Below are 25416 nucleotides of genomic sequence, written 5' to 3'. Positions count from 1 at the left end.
TACACGCATCTTCTTAAAACCGTTCACAGAGAGGGTGAAAAGGGGGAACTAAACGAGTGAGGCAGAGATGTTACCTGCTGCGGCGACAAGAAATAGTAGACACACACTCACCAGGAAAGGGAGGAGAAAGAGGGAAAACGGCCGGCGTAACGCGTTTCCCCTTCAAAAGAAAAAGGAGAAAAAGGGGGAGAAAAGGAGGAAAATAAAAGATAAAAATGAAAAGAAGGGGTAGTGGAAGGTTTAGAACTCTACAAAATGGAAGAACGGATGCACCATTTGGTGCAATAATCGGGACCAGGCTCATCACAGTGAAGGCTAGTCTAAACGATTCACAAGTCAAGAGCGGCAAAGCCGTTACCATGCCTCCAGCAATTTCTGAAATGCATCAGGTAGTCCTCCACGACTTAGGTGAAAACCCATCAAACTCTTTGCAAAAATAATATTAAAGAATGATACCGCCACACGAGCTGAATAGTTTATCTTTTTCGTGGTGTTTAACAGGCGTTAATCGCATCGCACAGCAATTCACGGTCGCGTGCCAAGGCTGCCAGCCAGCTAAACGTTAATACCCGATGCCTTGTTAACAGCGACTGCATTCTCCTTCAACCAGTTCCGCCAGCGTCAGTGCGAAGTGAAGATACTACAAGTCAGACGTATCACACAGTACACCGGCTTTTATTTGTCCCCATTTGTCGTATGTGAGCAGAGTACCGTGAGTGAGTCTGTCGTTATGTCTTCTTAGCTGCTCTTACCCTGTTGAAAGAATAAAAGCAAAAATAAAAGCAATTGTAAACCATTCGTAGGCATGATATCAAATGAAGTAGAGCTAGAACAATCAATGAAGTCATTGAGGCAATCTTTCTAAAGATGTCGCAGTTCTGAATCGTCAAATGTACGAAGAGCCGCGGATGTGTCTGAGGGCACAACGTAGTTGCTTTTGCATTCGCTGAAATAGCGCACATTCGAAATATATTTCCTGCTGTCTCATGTATACATACATTCACGCGCTACCCTAAACTGGCAGAGGTAGGCAGGTTCCCCTATGACATATATACAGTAGTCCACAAGCACTCACCGGCGACGTAGGGCAGTGGGGCCACATAAGGGAAGGCGGCAACGACAGGGTGGTGCACCTTGTGGTGGTACTGGTAAGAGACAGCCGTGGGCGCCAGCAAGGGAGCAGCGGCGACCAAGGGTGCAGCGGCAACTGGTGCAGCCACGATAGGAGCCACGGCTCCGCTCTTCACCAGAACGGCGAAGCACGAGGCCAGGACAGTCAGCACCAGGATCATGGACTTCTGCATTGGGGAGACAGCACGCCGGGCGTGTATTCTCCACAATTACCCAAACTGCGAAAAGGCTAAGCCTCTAATACCGTGACAGTTGATTGATTGATTGATTGATTGATTGATTGATTGATTGATTGATTGATTGATTGATTGATTGATTGATTGATTGATTGATTGATTGATTGATTGATTGATTGATTGATTGATTGATTGATTGATTGATTGATTGATTGATTGATTGATATTAACATTATAGCATCCATCTTCTGAAACTTTGTCCGAAGCACTGTAATCTCTTGTGGTCCCATGAATTTTTTCTTTACCGCAATTCTAGCATATCATTGCTCCAGTGATGGCTTTGTCTGGTGGTCTGGAGCCAGTTCAGGGGCAACTTTTCTAACTTGCCGCATTAAAACGAAAGCATTATTGCTACTGGTACTGTTAACATTCCTGTCGCAATTCTTCTGTCCTTGTGCCGCCGCTATGTATTTTTTGTAAAGTATGTCTAGTCAGATCTCTTCATAGCTAAGAAAATATCCTCCCCTGCCTTCTCATCTAATCTCATCACTTTTTGCTGCGCCTATAGTGAACGTGCCTCTGTTTCGTCAACTAGAATAATAATGACAAGACACAGAGCTGGTACTGAGGCTTTGTTTTTCCTGAGTAAAACAATTGGAAAAATGTTATAGTACCAAAAATACCTGACCAATTACTTCAGATTTACCATGAAGAAAGAGTTCTCCTTATCGTCTGTTCCACCGCCTAACCTTCAGAACTAGTTAACAATTTCTTGTATATTTCCGTTCCGCTGTTCTTGCGTTAGACTGTATATGCCACAAGATCGACTGCACCTTTCTGTCCTTCACTGAATACAGTTATCGCCTCATCTGGAAGCAATGCTGTCAAACTTCACTTACCATTATTGCTTAGTTCCGGCTTGTGTTTCCGTTCGGAAAGAAGTTACGAGCAGAGCTCTTCGCTGAAAAAGGCACGTAAGATGCGAAAGGGCTCAAGTTCGTTCGATGCGTTCGCTGCAGTGGCGAAGGCACTTATATACCGACGCCTTCTTCTGGGAGAGGCGCTGTTCAGTCGAGAGCGCTGTTCAGTCCCTCCTTCGAAGCTACGTCGGCGTTCAGGCTGACCGCGCAATTAGGAGAAAAGCGAGAGCGAGAAATCTCTTGGCTTACTACACTCGGAAGAGCTTCCGCGGCGTCACGGGGCCACGCATTCTCGCTCATCGAGTCCGAGGAAGGTGATATTTCGTAATAAATGGGATGTAGCAGGTTTCATACCTGACGCCACCACGCTTACGCGCCCGCGGTGATGTAATCAGGCGACACTCGAAAGACTATACAGACAGGGGGTTTTACAAAAACCAAGAGTGAGAGCGAAACTACTAGAAATGTATGCAAATGGTGAGTCTTACGTAGGAGTGTGACTGGTTCTTCGGCGAAAGTCGGGAACAACTGAATGGTATTTCTGTGTTTTGTTTTGTTTTGTTTGCACTGAGGGTTTTATGTTCCGCTTACTCGAAGGCGAACGTCTTCGACACCCGTTGTGGATTCTCGGAACATAAAATTTGACTGTTTCTTTTCAATTTACAAATTGCCATAAACAGGTACGTCTCAGCCATAGACGACTCTATTGGCTCCCACGAATGTACCACTTCCAATAACAATGTCCACGTGGAAAATAAAGTCATATTGCCTGCCGAGGCAGGTGGTGGTGGCGGCACAGTCACCTCAGAAGGAAAATGGGTAGAGATAACGGAAGAACTTAAAAGCAAAAACAAATTCTTAAAAATTAATAAAAGCTTAAGCTTTTCAGAATTTATCATTGTCGCACAAAGATTTTGTCCTGTCAGACATTAGGCAGTAGACACGCTGTGCAGTTCTCTCACAGCGTCGTAAATAAATTATCTGAGTAGACACACTTAGTAATTGTGCGAAGCTTTCATGAAAACCAGCATAGACAACATCTAATGTATTGGAGTTCTCCTGCTCTCAGACCCTACCGTCGTGAAGAAAGGAATGAGTTAAAATAGGAAAAGCCATTTAGACAGGTGAGACAAGCCATTGTATGTAAAAGCCAGTTTATTGTGATTTTCACACCTTATATATAGGTATATATATATATATATATATATATATATATATATATATATATATATATATATATATATATATATATATATATATATATATATATATATATATATATATATATATATATATATATATATATATAGGATAAGTAAATAGACGTACTTGGTTGCTAGAGGTTACATAAAAGTGAAAAATTGCTTCATACTGTTTCCAAGTTTATTTGTAGTCGACGTTTCGGCAGGAGCCCTGCCTTTCTCAAGACTGATGGTACATGATTCTTGTTTGTCTTCTTATAGGGTTGGCCAGAGGTGATACAAACAATATGGGCACACACAGGTGAGTCAGCTGGACACGCACAACACACACACAGCTGCGGAGAGCAGGCTAGGCCCAATGGGCCATCAACCCAAGGCACCGGCCGCCGCGAGTCATCTGTATACAGTACAAGACACAATACAGGCAACCGCGGAAGAACCTTGGAAGGGAAAAAAAAAAAAAAAAAAAAAAAAAAAAGAACACGAAAACAGGTGGGGGAAGGTGTCTGCTGCAGGTGGTGAGAAAATTATTCTTCTTGTTCTCACTAAAAGATGGGAGCGCCCAGCGTGATGAGAAAACCAGGTGGACACTGCTGGTTAGAAGAACCTGACAGCGGCGAGTAAAGTTCGAGCAACTTGCGACGGGAGATGAACCGCAAAGAAAAAAAAAAAAAAAAAAAAAAAAAAAAGCAAGTAAATATGTGGGCAAGTTGCTCGAACTTTACTCGCCGCTGTCAGGTTCTTCTAACCAGCAGTGTCCACCTGGTTTTCTCATCACGCTGGGCGCTCCCATCTTTTAGTGAGAACAAGAAGAATAATTTTCTCACCACCTGCAGCAGACACCTTCCCCCACCTGTTTTCGTGTTCTTTTTTTTTTTTTTTTTTTTTTTTTTTTCCCTTCCAAGGTTCTTCCGCGGTTGCCTGTATTGTGTCTTGTACTGTATACAGATGACTCGCGGCGGCCGGTGCCTTGGGTTGATGGCCCATTGGGCCTAGCCTGCTCTCCGCAGCTGTGTGTGTGTTGTGCGTGTCCAGCTGACTCACCTGTGTGTGCCCATATTGTTTGTATCACCTCTGGCCAACCCTATAAGAAGACAAACAAGAATCATGTACCATCAGTCTTGAGAAAGGCAGGGCTCCTGCCGAAACGTCGACTACAAATAAACTTGGAAACAGTATGAAGCAATTTTTCACTTTTATATATATATATATATATATATATATATATATAGTCTTGAAGCCATAGGTAGCGTAAGAGGGTTCTAGCACAGCTTTCACCCTCGCTCTTGATCACGTTCTACGTGACGCTGGCGGTAGCAAAGGACGTTCTAGTCCGCCGCTATGTTTGAGGGTGGCGCTGGTGAACACTCTCAAGGTTCGTATACAGACAACATAAATACTCAAGCAAGTAGCAGGGGGGACAGCGGCCGATGTAGCTCAGTTGGAAGAGCACCGGACGCGATATTCGGAGGTCGTGGGTTTGGTTCCCACCATCGGCACGTTGTTTTTTCTTCTACTTTGTGTTTATCTTTCCCCTAAACAAGATTACATTACTAATTTCTGTGATTATCCAAGTAAACATTAAAAAAAAATAAAGACATAAAGTAACATCCCCAACGCTTTCCTTGGCCTCGCCGACTGTTGGCTTCTTTCCTTCATATATATATATATATATATATATATATATATTGTGAGCCTTCCACAGATCTTCTTTCATTTGTACATACCATAATCTTCTTCTTTCTTTTGTACATACCATCGTCATCGTCCCGCGGCGCCGGCTCCAACACGCGCCTGGGTTTACCATCAGATTAAAACGCTGACACGGCGTACCTTGCCTGCCGTCACGACTTTGGCGTCTCGACCTGGCCTTCTTTCAATATATATATATATATATATATATATATATATATATATATATATATATATATATATATATATATATATATATATATATATATATGTATGTATATATATAATTAAAATGCTTTCATTATTAAGTATGGAACCTCATACAATGTTTACACGTTGTTACTAGGCTCTAAAAAGCGAAATCAGCGTTATTGTGGCCGCGTCTCCTCACACAATTCGGGAGGCATCATATGGATTCAAGGAATATCTTTTAATAGTACTGATAATATATTGGAGGCAACTGAAAGTTTGTTTTTGTTGTCCCTTGGTGTATGTTTTGAGTGCCAGTTAAAGATAGTGCACTCAAATGTTTGAGTTTTTAGTGCGCCGTTTGATCACCGCATGACGCAGTTCGAGAGCGTTCTAGAGTGCTCACACCATCTGCTCGACTGTTACCGCCGAGGTTAGCTTTCGGTTAAGCTGCATCTGTCTTTCTTGTTTGTATTTTATTTTATACTAAACTTTCATCGCATGTGCATGGGCATACCATGAATATTTGGCTCTGCCTCCAAGCACCTGCAACAAAATATGCACTGGTACTGAGATTAGTCCTTCAACAAAGCATGCCCTACTGCTTCGCTTTTGATCATCCATCTACACAACATACCATCGCGTAAACACAAGAGTGGGTACTACGACGCCTTTTTATGCACTCAAGTATGTACACATACTTGAAATATACATTTATCCTTCCTTCCTTCCTTCCTTCCTTCCTTCCTTCCTTCCTTCCTTCCTTCCTTCCTTCCTTCCTTCCTTCCTTCCTTCCTTCCTTCCTTCCTTCCTTCCTTCCTTCCTTCCTTCCTTCCTTCCTTCCTTCCTTCCTTCCTTCCTTCCTTCCTTCCTTCCTTCCTTCCTTCCTTCCTTCCTTCCTTCCTTCCTTCCTTCCTTCCTTCCTTCCTTCCTTCCTTCCTTCCTTCCTTCCTTCCTTCCTTCCTTCCTTCCTTCCTTCCTTCCTTCCTTCCTTCCTTCCTTCCTTCCTTCCTTCCTTCCTTCCTTCCTTCCTTCCTTCCTTCCTTCCTTCCTTCCTTCCTTCCTTCCTTCCTTCCTTCCTTCCTTCCTTCCTTCCTTCCTTCCTTCCTTCCTTCCTTCCTTCCTTCCTTCCTTCCTTCCTTCCTTCCTTCCTTCCTTCCTTCCTTCCTTCCTTCCTTCCTTCCTTCCTTCCTTCCTTCCTTCCTTCCTTCCTTCCTTCCTTCCTTCCTTCCTTCCTTCCTTCCTTCCTTCCTTCCTTCCTTCCTTCCTTCCTTCCTTCCTTCCTTCCTTCCTTCCTTCCTTCCTTCCTTCCTTCCTTCCTTCCTTCCTTCCTTCCTTCCTTCCTTCCTTCCTTCCTTCCTTCCTTCCTTCCTTCCTTCCTTCCTTCCTTCCTTCCTTCCTTCCTTCCTTCCTTCCTTCCTTCCTTCCTTCCTTCCTTCCTTCCTTCCTTCCTTCCTTCCTTCCTTCCTTCCTTCCTTCCTTCCTTCCTTCCTTCCTTCCTTCCTTCCTTCCTTCCTTCCTTCCTTCCTTCCTTCCTTCCTTCCTTCCTTCCTTCCTTCCTTCCTTCCTTCCTTCCTTCCTTCCTTCCTTCTTCCTTTTGTTTAAGCAGTACACCTTTCTCGCACAAACACGAACTTCGTCGAATTATGTACCGTGCTTACTGCGCATACAGGGAGTCTTAACATAAAGATATTCAAAGAGCTCTCATGCTCCTGACTCGTTACGGGCCGAGAGTCGTGGCCTTCACTTATTACTTGTAATTATTATTTACAGGTCATTTTTATGATATGAATGTGTCTTATGAGCGCAGAAAGAAAGGTACTTATGATGCAGGGCTTACAAATAAATCTAAACTGTTTGCCCTGATGCGCAGCAGTTCGGTAGCGTGTTTGCCTCTAGCTGGCGCTCATTTTGCAACTAAGAATGCATTCGAGAGCTGCCCTACACGCGTGGTTGTGGTGAGTTTTTCAGCGAACTACTAATATCGGTCTGTGCTCGGATATTCCCAAAATTACTACACGTTGGTGATTGCTACACAACAGTATGGTTTGTTAGAGGTTTATTATGCATTAAATACATGTGTTAATGCAACAAACGACGGTGGGGAAACGAAGCAAAGCAAATGAAGGCTGCTGTGTGCTTGACGGTAGATTGTTGAGTCATCAACATGCTTGTTATTTAGCAATTTTAACATTCTTGTCCTCCCTGAACTTTGCGGCATTGCTTACGTTGCTGTAATATATGTTGATCATTTTATTTCTCCTATCGACTATGACTGATTGGTCTTTTGTCCGGTTATTCCCATATTTAGGACATTGTGCTTTAGTGCATATATTTTATATCTGTTACATTTTTGCTTTATAATTCCCTCCCTATTGCCTCCAAAGCCTTCCGGTGTCTCAAATACATTAGGCAAGTTATTTCCTAGCCTAACGCTCATGCAAACCTAGGCCTTTCAAATTTTAGATATATTAGCCCTTATTTAGGAAGGATTAAGGGAGAATGATACCAGAGCCAGGGCACTGGATATCAGCATGCGTTTTGTATTGTGTTGGTAGTATTATCCTCCTTATTGCGTTTTACCGGGGTAGATAGCTCCACACGAATGTCTTCCATATTTATTCCGATTTTGTTTGTCGTGGTAAACCGAACCACCGAAACACCTGTCGTTGTCTGTCGCATTACTCTAACGTACAGTAGCATTTTGTGCATCTTTTACTGAGCCCTCATGTTATTTATTGTTGTAATACTACTCTGCTCCTCGGCGGCAGCTTTTCGATGGAGGCGAAAAGCAAGGCGCCCGTGTGCTGTGCGATGTCAGTGCACGTTAAAGAACCCCAGGTGGTCGAAATTTCCGGAGTCCTCCACTACGGCGTCTCTCATAGCCTGAGTTGCTTTGGGACGTTAAACCCCACCAACCAACCAACCCTAAATAGTACACCTTCTCCCGGAACTTAGCAGACTAGCACCTTGTACACTAAAACAGATTTTAAATATTGCTTCCGTCTCCTTGTTCATATCACATGGCTTATTGTGAAGAGAACAATTATGTAACTGCCCGTGAACTTCCGAAGTACATGACAGTGAATAACCTCCCCTTGTCAGTCTTGATATCCTAGCTCCTTTAACGAATGCTGTTCTCCTGTGTAATTTTAACGAGATAAATTTAAAGGCACCGTTCGCCAGAATATCCGGCGTCAGCTTTGTCGGCGTCGTCGTCGGCGTTGGAGTTGTGGGCGGAAAATCCGGAGCGTGGCGTTGGCAGGCGGCAGCTGGCAGCTCACATGGCAGAGCACCAACTGAGCGTAGGGTTGCCTGACGTTACATTTGGCATCAGCTGCAAGCTCGGGCCTCTCCTTTCACGTGAGAGGCTGATATCAGAACCAGTCTGGTTGCATTGTGACTCAGACTCGTTAACCATTAGGCCACGCAGGAACGTTCATACGACTTGGTTAAAGCGGGGTTTCATGTGTTGGGTTGTGACCTGCAGTATCGCGTAAACTGAAATATCCTGCTTCTCTGCTCTAACCTATACCACAAAAAAGTAACGCCTCCCTGCCATTTCAGACACAGCAGGCACTGTTATCTAATAAATGATCGAGTTTAAAGAATCAAATAAAGCGCTGTAGCCCGCCTATTTGGCTTTCCACGCAAGTGAAGCTGACGCCACAAGCAGAGCAAATCCAAGCGGAATGCACAAGCTATAACTCTTCTTGCCCCTCCACTTATGCTTGCGTAACGAGCAGCGCGCTGGGCGACAGCCCGACACATCGTGCGGCATAAATCAGACGCACATGGAGAGGGTGGGGTCACCACGAAAGCCACAGAAATGCTAAACACGCCTCGTATTTTTTCTTTCCGCTGAATACATTAAAGGAAAAGGTGACAGAAGGTCATTTGAAAGTCGATATGCCGTCAGCATGGCATGAAGTTTCTGAGTAGCACATGTCAAGCGGCGTACCACTTGCCAAAGCAGCGCCATCAGGCGCTGCTTTGACTCAATGGCGCCGCTGGTGGTTTCCCTCTGACATAATCAGAAATGCGGTCGCTCTTGAGTAATAGTTGAACAAATGCCCTTCGACTAAACGAACGGCCAACATGCTTGAGCTAGACATGAGTATAGAGTGCGTGACACTATGCTGGATGGTGGTTTTAAGAAGTGTTCCTGCGCAACGCGTCAAAGGAAGTCAAGTTTCGCAAGAAAGCGATTAGCATTTTGCACCTGCTGGGCTTCTAGCAGCTTCGCGGTGACGTAGCGTAAGGTCTTAAGCAGCGTGTTTGCCAGCCATCTAACTTACAGTGTGCAGCCATGGAGCTCATAGCCGGAGTCAACATCTAGAGCACAATAAGTTGTTTTAGCTCGGACAAAAAAACATTTCGATACTCATAATATAAGCTACAAAATTCGCAAATCAAATGCAGGTGCATTGGCATGCCGTCATACAACCTCTAATAAATGAGCATTCAATAACTGCGGTTGGTGTCGTTGATTTGTACGGTTAACATTCAAAAGTGACTAAGCTATGAGGGACAACGTAGTGAGGGCTCTGAAGAATTTCCACGATCTGGGTTATTTTAACAGGCTCAGACATCGCACAGTCACACGGGTGCATTGCACTTCGCCTCCACCAAAAAGTGGTCGCCGCGACTAGTCTTTCCGCTATACACTGAACACAAAGACCCTATATGTGTTCAGCAGTTGAACGCCGAGCCACTGAATTAGGTTGCACAACTACCGGAAGAGTCGCGAGGTGATGGTTGTTGATACAAATGAAGCGCCGGAGGTTTTCTGTCATTGTGTCGACAACAATGGATGCAGTAAACGGATATTTCCGGGTGAAAGTAAGACGTACTGCTGCACAAGCACATTTCTCTAGTAGAAAGCAGGTACGAAAAGCTTTTGCGTTCACATTGTGAAGAGCATGGCTGTTTGTCTTTCTAATGTCCCTGAGTATTGCAAAGCAGCATAACAGGCTGCCAAGGAATGGCGAACGCCAATCTATACTGATACGCCCGTGCACAGTCCGCCCTTTTGAAATTTCTGTTCAACTTATCTAAAATATAGAATATGAAAATAACGTATTTTATTTGCATTCTTTTTCACATGTTCTTCAAGTGAAAACGCCACGAGTGAATCCTTTCGGTGACTACTGCGAGAAAGGGGTGGCTCCTCCCTTGGGGAACGGCATGCTAAACGCGTCGTCAACGGAACGTATTTCAAGGAGACAGGGTTGATGCTACCCTTTCAAACTCATCTGTGTGTGTCTGTGTCTGTGATATCGCGCGTAATTGATTTCTGTTTCGTTCTTTCTATTTTCTTCACTTTCTTTTCAGTCTCAACACCTCGTAGTATCTCTTTCTCTCTCTCTCTCTCTCTCTTACTTAGGGTGAAAACAAAGCGCTTTCAAGCTCTGATCGGAGCGCAATTGCGTCTGACCCGGCCGCGCATCGCAAGCAGATTGGCACGCAATGGGGAGCACCACCTCCCAGGTCTCATTGTGCGTACGCAACATTGTTCTTTATGCGTCCTAGTGGGGTGCAATGGCGCTTCAACCAGCTGCTCGTGTGTTCTCAATAAGGGTGTACGACCCCGTATATATGGCGTAATGTGACAGTATTTTGTATGCGGTCTTCACAAGCCGATACTTCTCGGTCGAAACATCCAAGCCCGGCAATTTCTGTAATCTTTTCAACACATGCATAGTCACAAAAACATTGCAAGAGAAGATTAAAGATTGGTGAATGCTTACAATAAAAGGTTAAAATGGGCGTCCTACGAAGTACCATTCTGGCAAACTACGGAGCATTCGTTCCGGTCTACATGAAATACTGTCTATATTTGGGAGATAATTAGGTTTTGCCTTTTCGGCTGAAACGCGCCAGAGTTAATAGCTCTTGTCTGCGACTACCCTCGCGAATCTTTGTTTTCGTACACGCCCTTTGCTTCTGGCTTGATATTAAATCCTTCTACTTTTGCCTCTATAATCTCACTCATACTTAATAGCAAGGCGCTGCTGCATTATGTAAAAGTCCGGTTTTAATCAAACGGATGAATATGCATGCATGAAGCCTGTTACTCTTTGTATTTTCAGGCAGTAAAGAAAAAAAAAGTGGTTTGCTTGCCTGTAGGGGTAACACCGAGTCGCAAAATACGCCAGACTGTTTAGTGTGCTCTAGTCTTAACGGCAGAACCTTCTGCTGTGCCTGGTGTACACACCAAAATAGCCTGTGGTACTTTATTCGGAACACCAGGACAACTTGGTGTGCTGGTGTTACCACCACACCACATTGCTGGTGTGCGGTGTAAGCGCTAGACCAGCCTGGTGTGGTACGGTGTAAACCCTGGCCTGCCTAGCATGCCTGATGTTACACCACACCAACTTGCTGGTCTCTGAAGTAAACACCACACCACCTGGTGTGCTCTGTTGTGGCGACCTGACCAGCCCAGTGTGCCTGGTGTCACCAACATATCATATTAAGGTCTCTGATGCTGGCAGTCAACCAACATTTTGTGGTGTGATACAAACACATTGAAAAATAATCTAATGCAATTGAATTCTTATATAGATGGCATACCGAAGTCTACAGATTGTGTGCATCAACACTCTGCTATGGTCTAGCCAGCTGTTTATAAGACAAAGGTGTGAGGTGTGAACTGAATCCAGACAGCTGCTCCTCCCTGCGGCAGTTTTGGAGCTTTCTGATTCGGGATGTAAAGTTCTCGGGATCGATTTCCATCTCACCTGCTCATCTCAAGATGTTTATCCCAGTTGGCAGCTTTAACAATATTTATCAAAAAAAAAAATTCAACCTCACGATCATTTTCCTCTTTTTAGTCGGAATAGCGGTTCTAACTGCGCCGGAGAACGCGGACATTAATAACAACATCCGGTCACAAAAATGGACAGCTTATACTCTATGTCTAGATTCAAATAAAGTTTCAACGAATTACAATCAAGGACCGTGTTAAGCTCATACATAGCTTCGAATTGGGCCATGTGACTAAGCCGGGCACTTATCACTCCGGCAGTTGTGCGTCATCACGAGAACCACATATCCTTCATGAACTGGCAGCTCCTACCAACTGGTCTCGCGACATCACATAACCTGCCGACCAAACACTGTGTAGCCAAGTAACCTGCCAGAAGCATGCTCGGGAGTTTCGCCATGCTCTCATTGAGACCTAAATTCTATAGTGCCAAAAAGGTTAAGCTGATCTCAACATAGGCTGTAAACAGTTCATCACAGAAGCCGGAAGCCGCATTAATTCTGTTTTCTTTTTTTTCAATTAGACCCGGTATTCCGAAAGAAATATCAATATTATTTTGAGGTATTCTTCTCACAAATGTAGCCAACAATTGGTTAACAATTGAGCACGAGTAGTTTCGTCAGAAAATGACTTGCTTTTGAGACCATTGTTTGCAATACATTAGTTTCGGCATAACAGAAATAATTCCCTAACATATGACATGAACATGCACTGATCGCTCCGCCGGTTGTGCCACTCGGTTGCGGCATGTAGTTTTGTGACGTCACACGAGCTGGCGGTCATTCCGTACCCAGTCATGTCACCTGCCAACTACCACCTGCCAGATGCTTATTCTTGGTGAGCTCATAATGCCACAGTGCCTAACCATTATCCTGATCTTGGGTTCTCGGCATAGAGTTTAATTTACCCATCATTATGACTGGAAGGTTTTCGTATTCGCTTTTGCCTTGATCAACATATCTGGCATTCCGAAACAAAAAGCAAAATTAAAGTGTCGTTAACTTTTTTGTCTGGATAAATATCGCGAGAAGTCATTTAGAAATTGAACACGAATTATTTTCTTAAAGAATGACCTACTTCTGAGGGCAGTGTTTACAGCATAGTCGTCCGAATTCCGGAAATAATTTGTACACCGAGCATATAAAAGACGGCCACAGTCTATGCAGCCGGAAACAGGACGGCGTATATGCCGGGCATGAAGCAGAATTAGACCGATAGAAGAAATCTCTGCAGCAGTGGAGCTAGCATAAAGGGGATATTTTTCGTTCAAAATGGTGCCACCTTCTATTATTATATCCTAGGCGCTTGTCACAAGCAAAATTCTCTTTTCGTGTTTTCCGCACTGAGCATGATCCAGTAATATATAGCGCTGTGGGAATGATGACCTTGTTTATCCCTTGTTCTCTTCGCCGGAAATAAAATAACGTAGCCGTGCCTCACGATCATTTTTGCTTCTTTAATTCGTCCCGCGCGTTTCCTGCGCCATACATGCTTAAAATATAAATAAAACATAAACGTTATGAACAAATAACTTTACCTCCCGAATGCGTATAGTATACTGCGGTAAATGAATATGCGACCCGCATTTCGAAGCCTCCGGGCTACGGCATGACCAGGGCATATGCCGTTGGAGCTTCCCGCGAGTATGGTTGCAGTGTACCCACTATGTAGGGCGTATACACCTCAAGCCAGGAAGCAAAAAGCTTAGGCCGCGCTAAAAACATTTCTGGTTCCATCATAAACAAAATGGTTTCTTAGCGGCGCGTGCTTCAAGGTCCTGTGGTTCAACGGTTCAAATGACATTGAAAGTGTATTCGTGTTCACGACCTACTACTTGGGCAACAACAGGTCTTAGACTCCAGAGCGCAACTCGTCCGGATGGAACTCACAGACTTGCTAACCAGCATAAACAATGATGGTCCGTGACGACTTTAAATACGCTGCTGTAAATATAAGATCAAAACTTCATGGGGGCCCACACGACCGCTAGGCATTCCTTTTCCGACGTAGAGTAATTTGTTTTGCCACGAGAAAGACTGCGGCTAGCATAGGGGATGACTTTCTCAATGCCGCAATGCCGTCTTGATACTGCACTAGGACTGCGCCAAGACCGATGCGATTACCGTCAGTGTCTATGTCGGGTTTTGGTTCACATAACGGGAACTTTACGCCTCTATACAACTGAGAATGTATGAGGTAATGGTTGCTATTCAGTAAGGGCTTGTGATCAAGCGAGCCTCAAAAAGGATGTACGCGAGCACCGCAAGAGCAACCAAAGATAGTACGCATTGAAGCTGTTGCGTTAAATTCTTAAAAGCGAAGCATGAGTTTCACTAGGATAACTTTATTTAACATGACAGGGTTAAACGTTTCGCTCGCCAGAAAACCCGGCGTCGATATTGTTAGCGTCGGTGTTCGGTGGTGGTAGTGTAAGCTTTATTGGCCACTAAAAATATAGGTGGGAAGAGCCCTTCCTTCCCTCCTTATGTCCTATGGGCTGTGTTGGCAACCCGTAGGTAGAGCCGCCGGGCGGGATCTAACCATTAGTTTTGTCTCGTCATACTCTTAAAACGTATCCTAATTGTACTTCCAATTTTATTGCCCCAGGTGAATGTTCTTATCGGCTTCACTCTTTTGCAGACATCATGGGATCTTGTAGCAGGCCGCACAGGTCTGCTCTTAGTGGTTCCTTGTCTAAATGCTGGGAGAATGGTGGTTGTCACAGACAGCGACGTTAGTGTCGTTTTCATGGTCCTTCACAACGAATAAAACAAGTGATTTCTTACTCTGCATTTATCATCATCATCATTATCATCAGCCTGACTATACCCACTGCGGGGCGAAGGCCTCTCCCATATTTCTCCACTTAACCCGGTTCTGTGCTAGCTGCATCCACTTGACCCCTGCGAACTTATTAGCATCATCCGCCCACCTAACTTTCTGCCGCCCCCTGCTACGCTTTCCTTCCCTTGGAATCCAGTTTGTTACCCTAAGCGACCATCGGTTATCCTCTCTTCGCACTACATGTCCTGCCCATGCCCATTTCTTCTTTTTAATTTCCACTAGAATGTCGGTAAATTGAGTTATTTTTCTGACCCACTCTGCACGCTTCCTATCTCTTAATGTTACCCCTACCATTTTTCGTTCCATAGCCCTCTGGGTTGTCCTCAACTTAAGTAGAACTCTCTTGGTTAGCCTCCACGTTTCAGCCCCATAGGTGAGTACAGGCAAGATGCAACTGTTGTATACTTTCCTCTTGAGCGATACCGGTAAGCTGCTAGTCATAATCTGCGAGTGCTTGCCAAATGCGCTCCATCCCAATCTTATTCTTCTTGTTATTTCCTTTTCATGGTCCGGATCTGCGGTTACTACCTGTCCTAAGTATACATATTCGCCTACTACTTCCAGTGCTTCGCTACCTAACGTAAACTGCTGTTCCTTTCCGAGGCTGTTGAACATTACCTTAGCCTTCTGCATATTGATTTTCAAGCCTAACTTTCTACTTTTCCTGTCTAGGTCATCAATCATTATTTGCAGTTCATCCTCCGAGTTGCTTAGCAAGGCAATGTCATCAGCAAATCGCAGATTACTGAGGTATTCTCCATCTACCCTTATCCCTAACTGCTCCCATTCCAAGTCTCTGAATACCTCCTCTAAGCAAGCTGTGAATAGTACTGGGGAGATTGTGTCTCCTTGCCTAACACCTTTCTTTATGGGAATTTTGTTACTTTCTTTATGCACAACTATGGTTGCTGTGCAGCCACTATATATATATATATATATATATATATATATATATATATATATATATATATATATATATATATATATATATATATATATATATATATATATATATATATATATATATATATATATATATATATATATATATATATATCTGCATTTATATGCCCACCTTACTAGCAAAACTATGATCAAATGTTCACTCTCGCCATCCGAATGTCATTCTTGTTACTTTACCTCTACATATGGAATATGATACCTAGATGAGTGACATTTTCTAATCTGCACACTTTTACCGTCACAGTCATCGATCTACAACTCTGAACATTTGAAAGTCGTAGGTGCAATCAACCCATATTGTCGTTTCCGGATTTTCAAAATATTTGCAATGTAAAACAAGAACTGTCAGCAGCATTTGCAACTGAATAATGCACAGATATAAAATACTTCTTTTTTGCTGCTGTAGTCGTAAACAACTACGGTAGCAAAAAAGAAGTATTTCATCCCTGTGCATTCTTCAGTTACAAAGGCTGCTGACTATCTTGCCCTCTTTGCCCTCTGCTTTCAAGCGGAGGGCAAAGTTGAAGCTGACTCAGCTTAACCAAGACAAAAGGAAATTTCCATATGAGATGTGGTTGGGGAGGTGAGCTAGGCATATACCTAGCTTGACTAGGCCCCATCTTCCTTAAGCTGGCATTTTGGCTTTGTTGTTTCACAGCTCCCTGTTGTAGCAGCGGACACTTGCAAAGACATAACGCATACAAAATACAGTTTTCGTAGAATCCCGCCAATATTTTAGCTGCATGTATATAAGTGGTATTTTCAGGCATAAAGAACGAGCCTCTCCTGTTAACTAGTCAGTTGGTTAACTAAATTATATTAGTTTACTTTTCAACTTCTACAGTCAGCTATGCTTCTGAGCACTGCAGCTTAAACAAAGGGTTAATTTGGCAACAGGATAAGGGGGATGTTAATAGCGCACTGTGACGACGCAGTGCATGCATTGTGCTAGCTACTTTAAATCGGTTTGCTTAAGCATTGATGTATGTAACTGAGTAACGGCACCATCCCCCTCCACATATCTGCTGCTGGTAGATTTTATTAGAGTATTAGAGTTTTATTAGAGAGATTTTATTAGATTAGAGTTGTTTTTTGCGAAAACAACGACATCAAACAACGACGGCGAAAACAGCGCATGCATTCAAGTTAAAAATTTTCGATGAAGCAACTTGAATTTGAAGGTCACTCAAGAGACGGCCCTGTGCTGCACGCTTGACTTCCGGGTCTATGTAAGAGAGTGAAAGAGCGGCCATTATTCATAGTTCCTCTGCATGAGTAAGCTTTCAGGTTTGAGCATCGTTATTCACTCGTCTAGAAGTGAGATGCATCTAACAGCACCAGGCAAAAGTCTCCGAATGTGTCCATAAATATCAGAGAAATAAAACAACTCCTCCTTTGGAATACATGAAGTAATTTGGTGCTTTGTGGGACATAGTAGAGTCGCATTTTATTACGGGGCACACCAAAGTTTACAGCTGCGTCTCTTTCCTGAACATCATCTTGATCTTGTAGCAGGCCACACAGTCATTCCCTTCGTGAAGCTGTGCTTGGATGTTCAGTATAGTTGTTCTCTGCACAGAGAAGCCAGAATCGCGTCAGATATCGTCACAAGGGATTTACGCCTCTGCCTAACATTGCATACTGTTGAGCTCATATAATAATAGTGCTTTTCCAACAATTCCAGCAACATTTAAATGGTAATTCAGATAATTTTATTTATGCTTTCTGATAACTGATAGCTGACTGCGGTCAAACAGCACTGTGATGTTAATTTAGCTTTTTGTTGGCAATGACGATCTTATTACACACCTTACTGAGGTACGTGGCACAGATTTCTTCGCCAGATACTTACAGCCAACTGACATTTGGAGCTCGCAGGTTGGGCTCCCAACAAAGTCAAATTGTGCGTTTCTTTTGTCCCCCTTCTCAAAGTGCATTGTGGAATAGAACTTCTATTCTACCTGAGCTTATAAATACAAGAGTACGGAAAAACAATCAAACAAATAATTATTTGTGATATCCGCGGTTTCAATTGCTGTAAACGTTTCTAGCATAAATGTTGTTCCCACGATAGCCACACATAATAGTTAAAAACTCTCCTCCTAATGACTAAAGGGGACTCTTGCCACATAGGGCTCGATTCTAAATTTTAGTAAAATACTCCCAAACAATTCAATTAGCCGCTAGATCAAATTGTGGTTTTCAACATCTAAACTAAATTTTCGAAAAAGAGGGTCGATATTGTGGGTACGTTAAATAGAAATAATAATTTACAGGTAATTACGTTACTTTCAAAAAATAAGAAAATAGGAAAGAGACAGCCATTGTATGGACATTCAATAAAAATAATTCGGTATTGTTACCTACCTTTTTCTCATGCAGTATCCTTGGCGGCAGATTGAACACGAACTCGTATTCGTAGTTACCGGGTCTCAAGGGGCACTTGCCTCGCCAGCGTTTTGTAAGTTTTTTCTCCTGTGAAGTCCCCGGGTTGCACAACTTGTAGGTACTTATGGAATAAAGAATATTACCAGGTAAGAACATTTATTACGACATATGGCAAAGTACGTCACTTATTCAGAACTCTACAGAATGGCAGGAGTGCTAGATGTAGTAGTAAAAATAAAAATCAATCAAATAAAATAATAAAAATGGCGCTTTAATGCACGAAGAATCAAAATAATAAGTTAAAATAATTGCATAAATTGATTACTAAAATTAACAACTAAAGTTCCTCTCATCATAGAGAAACGCAACTAACGCCGGTTTCTTACCCGAGATATTTGAAGCATCGTTCTGTTTTTGCTTCCATTCCTAAGCTCACTGGCTCTCACGTACCGGTTAACACCCTCATGACACGCAGGCAATGAATTCTTACTATGTTCACTCATATTGGACCCATATTCATTTTGTATTGCGATAGCAATACTGCACCAGGTTTCGGCCTGTCACGTGGTCCCGGGAAGGGCCACGTTTCACCTTGATCAGCCGCGAAGAAGAAAAAGAAAAATGAAAATAAAAAGGAAAAGAAGAAGAAGAAGTATTAGGAAGCATCAAAACCTCAGTGACATTTTAACGGGATAGCGCTAATTAAGGGCCTAATTAAAGGTCACGGACGGTAATCCTATGCCATACCGTGCGTACGTTTATACGGCTTGGGTAAAGCGGGGCTTTATATCCATGTCGATTTCAATTGGTCGAGTTGTCTGCTAGCACCAATACAAAACATCATTGTCTTCACGTTCATTATACTCACCACGAGTTCCTGTTCATACACTGGTAGCTGTACATTTTTTCGTCCGTTATGTAGAAGTGAAGTAGTGGGTTGTTCTCTAGTTGTTTCCTAAGGTCCACCCTGACGCTGACATTTCTGTAGTCATCCGCAAGAGACTTAGAGGACACGCTCAAATTAATGTTGCCTAAAAAAGCTTTGTTGTTGATTGGTGGGTCCAAACCTGGGCAAGACAAGAGCGCACATCAGTCAGGAGTCCGACTCAGAGAACGGGAAACGAAAAAAGAAATGGTGGAAGATGGTAGCCAGATATTCCACCCTGAGGTGATCGCATTTGGCCAAGATAGCGTGCAGACCATCTGCGTGGAGCAGCTGGTCTCAACTCTCACCATATACGGGACTCTTTCGCCATCATTGCTTACCTGAATGAATGGAATAAAGGAAGCGTGTCGCACGCTTCGCGTTGGTTGGCGTCTGCTTCTTTAGGGCGACCAATGAGAGCTTGACGTAGACCAGGCATAAAAACAATTTCATATTTGGTCAAACAACACTGGCCCACAATAAAGGTTGTGTTAATTTAAGCCTTTAATAGTGTTTGTATTAGTTGTCCTTTTTTCAAAGAAACTTGAGTTGGTAAAAAAATGAACGAAACTTTTTCTTTCAAATACTTTGCAGCAGGTAAGTGGCTTTGATATATTAGTGGTGCTAAATTCAGCCTTTCAGGCTGCAACTGCAAATTCTGCGAGTTGGGTAACAGCCATGAAATGCACTCGTAAAGTGCAAGTGACGCTTAAAGACAAACTTACCGTTTCATACTAACTTTCATGCCTTAATTTTATACTTTTATTTTATTTTATACGTCATGCATTGAAATTTGTATTTTCTTCAAAATTCACTTTGTTACGCACTTAGCCCGTTTGACACAAAGTTTCTTTGGTGCCCCAAGTTCACCTTGTGTGTCTTTCGTCTTGTGCTTCATAAGCGGTGGATAAAATGCATTTAGTTTAGTGCCTAGTATGGTCATTGGCTGTTGTTCTAATAGGGTTATCTGTGCAGCTTATTGTCCAAAAAATGTGATATCTTCACACCATCTTCCTGAGCCTCATCATTAATATGATCAGTGATTAAGGAACATTCTTTCCATCGGCCTAAAAGCATCAGACTTTAGATGATTAGATTAGAGATTAGATTAGATTAGATTAGATTAGATTAGATTAGAGCCACAAGCGGAGTGCCAATGACTATATTTGTGCTGTCTGTGTTGGCAAGCTGAGAAACCTTACAACAGATTAGGTATATCAACACAAACCACTGCTTGGAAGTAAAAACAAGTAGACGGGAAATCCTTACAGACGTATGAATAATATTGGTAAAATTAAAGCTCATTGTACATTCGTTATACATTTAATGCCTTGCAAATGACTAGTGTGGCTTAATGTAATCCTTTCAATTCAGTTCGCCCTAGTGAACACTGGTACGCAATAGTTTAAGCTGCATGTGTTTACATTTTCCAGTTTTAAATCTTCTGGTGTTTACGGAAATATTAGTTTAGGTTACTAAAACCCTAACAGAACAACCCGCAAACTGCAGTAAACAAAATGTTTTAAGATGCAATCAATAGAACTAATCTTGAAGAAGTAAAAGCACCTTCCTTATGTCGAGTCATGGTTTTACTTTCCTGATTTTACAATAATTGTGATAGATATGGGGCACTGTATGATTTTGAGGAGCTAATGACGATGTTGCATTCATCAGTGAGCCTACACCACGTCAATTGTGCCTCTCTCTTTAAGAATTGCCGTTAATTTACAGTGCCGGCGATGACGAGCTCGACTTAGTAGCGCCATGTGACTTGAAAAGCCCCGCTGATTGGCTCAGTAGTTTTGTTTGCGAATCGCGTGGTTTATCACACACTCAGGGTGCCACGGCCGTACGATGGTCGCTTTCTTAAATGAAGGCGGCCATTTACAACCTCCGCTTTTCGAACTAAGTGGTCCTGCAGTCTCCGCGATTCGGAAAAATGAACGTGCCTATATATGATATAATGCTCAACATCTCCCCAGTTTGCGTTTAATTTTCGACGCCAGAATACTTCATGCGATGTCTTCGGTGCATTCAGATAGCGAAGCTCTCAGGTAATTCGACATACTACTGGGGTAAACGCCCTTACCTACGCAGCGGTCTATCGTGGCGAAGTAAGTGTGACTTGCGTAATCGTCGTCTTCTTCTTCCCCTTCATCTGCGGCAAATTCTTCCTTTCTGTCCATCGCAGTTGACTCCTCAGCTGATGCAAAAACTGCCGAGCTCGCCAGAAATATGCAACAAAACCGCATCTCTTAGAAATGCGCTGCGGTTTGGCGATGAATAGCGCATTTAAGCAGGCACATTTTCATTGCTATTACGTCAGTCCCGCATCTGAAGAAATATACGCACAGCTGAGTGTCGTATAATCTCGACGTTTTTATATCCTTTTCGCAGCTCTAATTCGTTCGCAAGCCTTAGCTGAAAACTGGAACACCTAAGAGATATAAAAGCCCCGTTGAATTCTGCATCTGTGGGGCTGTAATCGTACCGCTGCCCGCGCAGCGCATGCATCGCGCAACGGCGCCTCATAATTTCACGAACTCGGCCGAAGTGTCGGAGGGACGAATAAACTAAACCGCGGCAAAAGATCTAACAGACTAGGAATTTAGGTGGCCTAAATTTCGTTATATCCGACGCCATTGGGATATTAAATTCGCCTTCAGCGCTGTGGAAACACAAATGACGAGGATATCGTAACCCCGTCCACTCCATCTTCCTTGGGAGCGGCCAGCCGATTGCTCCACACAGGCTGCGATCGTAATAATAATAATAATAATAATAATAATAATAATAATAATAATAATAATAATAATAATAATAATAATAATAATAATAATAATAATAATAATAATAATAATAATAATAATAATAATAATGATAATAATAATAATAATAATAATAATAATAATAATAATAATAATAATAATAATAATAATAATAATAATATTATTATTATTATTATTATTATTATTATTATTATTATTATTATTATTATTATTATTATTATTATTATTATTAAAATATTATAGTAGTAGTAGTAGTAGTAATAGAACTAGTATAATTCATTCACAGGGAGGGGAAGGCGCTTTATCTGTCACACCTGTTTCTATGGACACCAGCACCGCGCAGTAAAGGAAAAAAGGAAGGTGGGAGGAAAAGCGCGAAGAGAGAAAGGAGAGGCGAAGTGGAGGGCTTCGGAGTAATTTCGACCACCTGTGGATCTATAACGTGCGCTGATATTACACAGTACATGGACGCCTCTTCGTTTCGCCTCCATTAAAGCGCAGCTGCCGGTGGTCGGGATCGAATCCGGGTACTTCAGCACAATAGTCGGGGACGCGTATTTGGGTTTGCTCTTTACGGTGGCTCCGCAAGGGACAAAACGACAGAAGAGACGAAGAAAGCGGGCTGTTCCAACTAGCATCTGCCGCCCCCAGGAGCCGAGCAGCCTAAAGATTAGCGGCGCATGCTTTTTCAATGGGCGTCATGTTGGACGCGGCACTAGCTTGAGAACCTATAATACTATACTACTACTACAACTACTACTACTACTACTACTAAATAATAATAATAATAATAATAATAATAATAATAATAATAATAATAATAATAATAATAATAATAATAATAATAATAATAATAATAATAATAATAATAATAAAACACACTAATATTTCTCTGTTAAATTAAAACTGTGAAGATAATATTTAGCCAGTTAATTCGGCCGTTACCTACAGACAATTCCGTGCCAACTTCGTGAAACGAGTCTTCCTCTACACTACTAATACTACTACTAGTACTGCTACTACTACTAATAATAATAAGAATAATAATAGTAGTAGTAGTAGTAGTAGTAGTAGTAGTAGTAGTAGTATTGTAGGCTTTCTCAAGCTAGTGCCGCGTCCAACATGACGTCCATTGAAGAATCATGCGCCGCTAATCGCTAGGCTGCTCGGCTCCTGGGGGCGGTAGACGCTAGTCGGAACAGCCCGCTCTCTTCGTCTCTTCTGTCGTTTTGTCCCTTGCGGAGCCACCGTACCGAGCAAACCCAAATACGCAGTCGACGTCGGGACCGCAAAGGTTCAAGTTTACGCCACTGCGGCGACCGTGGCGCTAGCTATCGGCGAAGGATTGACGGAGCAGATGCCCTGACAGGGCAGTGGCCGCATACCTAACCGAATTATCGCTTGCGTTTTCTAAGAAGTAGAGGGGGAGGGGGGGGGGGGGGGGGGTTGTCCCAATGCACGTTTTGAACCGCATCAAATGGGCCCCTGTTATGTATGCAGTTAACGTGTTAACAATAACGTAAATAGTATTTGCTTCCTGACTTGCGTGTCGTATCTGAGTTGCCTGTAATTTTAAAATTCAAGGTAATTTTTCGCTTAAATGACGCCTTTTGCAGTATTTCATACCTTTAATTAATCCAAGTAGGGAAAAAGTCGAGTTAATGTAACTTCATACCTCTATAAGCATAATAATAAAAATTAACACTAATAAACGCATGGACGACATGAGCATAGACAGTTCTATTTTTATTGCGCATGGTGTTCTACAGTGATGTATTCAACACCTTATAATAATCAATGGCACTGCTTAGTGTATTATTGCTTAAGGGTTGTATTTTACGTACTCGCGCACAGAAGGGGTTGATTAGCTTTATTTCATAGGAAAAACGCGTCATGAAGTAATCCGAGATACATATTTTCGCACATAGAACAAGCCGGTAAAAGGTGGCGAGCACTAATTTGGCTTTCCAAAATTAACTGCACCCTAGTAAACCACTATCTTTGCAACTAGGTGACAAACTCGTACTTTTTATAACCAGGTGACTGCTTTAGCCGACATATTCTGATATTGCGAAAAACTTGTCCGTAGCATGACTTTTCATTACATCCAGTTGAAATCTGCCATGTTTCTTTCCCCGTTTTCCACAGCCACACAAAAATTTCTACTTTTCTCCTCAGTTTTCAGCGCTCTCGAGATACTCTGCTCTAATGCAGGTTGCTTGAAATACAAGGGCATCAGATGAGAGTTTTAGTCTACTTGGAAAGCATCAACTGTATGCAGCTGGTAAAATAAAAACTGGGTCGGAACCGCCGTCGGCTTCAGCAGCTGGTGCGTCATGCATTTCTTATTATAATTGGGCTGCTTCTTATGCAGCGCTCATAACTCGTAGAGCGCTGCTGATAATGGCTGCCCTTGTAGCGGAATATTGCGTAGCCTCACTTTCCAGTAGTTTTCTTTGGAGGGAAGTTCCCGGTAACACATTTCAAAGTTTTTTGGGGCATTCGATTTGTAGCAAAGTACGCAGCAGTTTTAAAGTCAAAGCTTCACTGAGCAATATATCAGTCAATGTGAACATGTCCGGCCACTTGACCATCAACGAGCCAGAGGCCACAGTAGATATATAGCTTGCCATTAGACCTTCGACCTTTGAGAGCAGATACAGCATCCCGTGTTCCCTCTTGTAGTTGACGGCATTCTCGGTTCCATAGCCTTGGCACTTTAATCGCTGCGCAACCATTACTGCCCACGTCTGAACCTAAGCCTTTTCAAGTCAAAACCAAGCAAAGGCATGCTTTAGCTTCGCCTAACTATAGTTCACCCAAGGTTAAACCTCAGCCAGCTTTTTGGGCCATCCCGAAAAGCCTGCGCAGGAATTGGCAGTGACGTAGCTCACACGGCAGCAGTTTAAAAAAAAAGAGCACATCAAGGATCCGGCTTTTCGGAATCGCGATGACTCGAGAGCAGCATCTTGGAGTAACCCACGCGTGTCAAATCTCAGCGCTGACACATAAGCGAACTGCGCGCAAAATAGATACAAATCAATGTTATCTGTGTCAGAATGTTTAATTTTCCATCACATGTAAAATTCATTTTTTGTTTCGGTCTTGAATAAAATGCTCTATTTTGTTTTCTTTTTTTTAGGGGAGGGAAGGGGGGGAGCTTCTCTCCTCGGTTCTCACGATTTGATGCTGGTACTCTTCTTCACTCATAGCCCAAGGTCCTGTTCTTCCCTTTTTGTTGTCCACAGCTTGATATCGCACACCTCTAATTTCCGTAAACCTTTCGAACCCTACGACAAGCTCAGAAGCCATCTGAGCTTTCGTCATCTTCTGGAAGAGTATAAGGTTCTCTGATGGCAGAGAGAATAACGGTTTTTTTTTTTTAAAGAAAAATTATGTTGACATTCGGAAGGACTACGGATTCCAAA

General features: G+C 42.7%; 1 protein-coding gene across 1 annotated transcript; it reads right to left on the bottom strand.

The window, feature by feature from the left end:
* Window positions 1-659: 659 nt before the first annotated feature.
* Window positions 660-21451, bottom strand: LOC146172827 (uncharacterized). The gene is made up of 5 exons (XM_084584407.1): window positions 21289-21451; window positions 19143-19341; window positions 18254-18395; window positions 1076-1298; window positions 660-753 (listed from the first exon to the last, which is right to left on the bottom strand). Exons 1-5 carry the CDS (start codon window positions 21449-21451, stop codon window positions 749-751), a joined length of 732 nt encoding a protein of 243 aa, XP_084440533.1. The 3' UTR covers window positions 660-748.
* Window positions 21452-25416: the final 3965 nt, after the last annotated feature.

Source organism: Amblyomma maculatum, chromosome 11 (genome assembly GCF_055883805.1).
Source record: "Amblyomma maculatum isolate TAMU_Amacu chromosome 11, ASM5588380v1, whole genome shotgun sequence".
In the NCBI taxonomy this organism is placed as follows: domain Eukaryota; kingdom Metazoa; phylum Arthropoda; class Arachnida; order Ixodida; family Ixodidae; genus Amblyomma; species Amblyomma maculatum.
The sequence above is the reverse complement of the archived record's forward strand: the minus strand, read 5'-3'. Positions and strand labels throughout refer to the sequence as shown.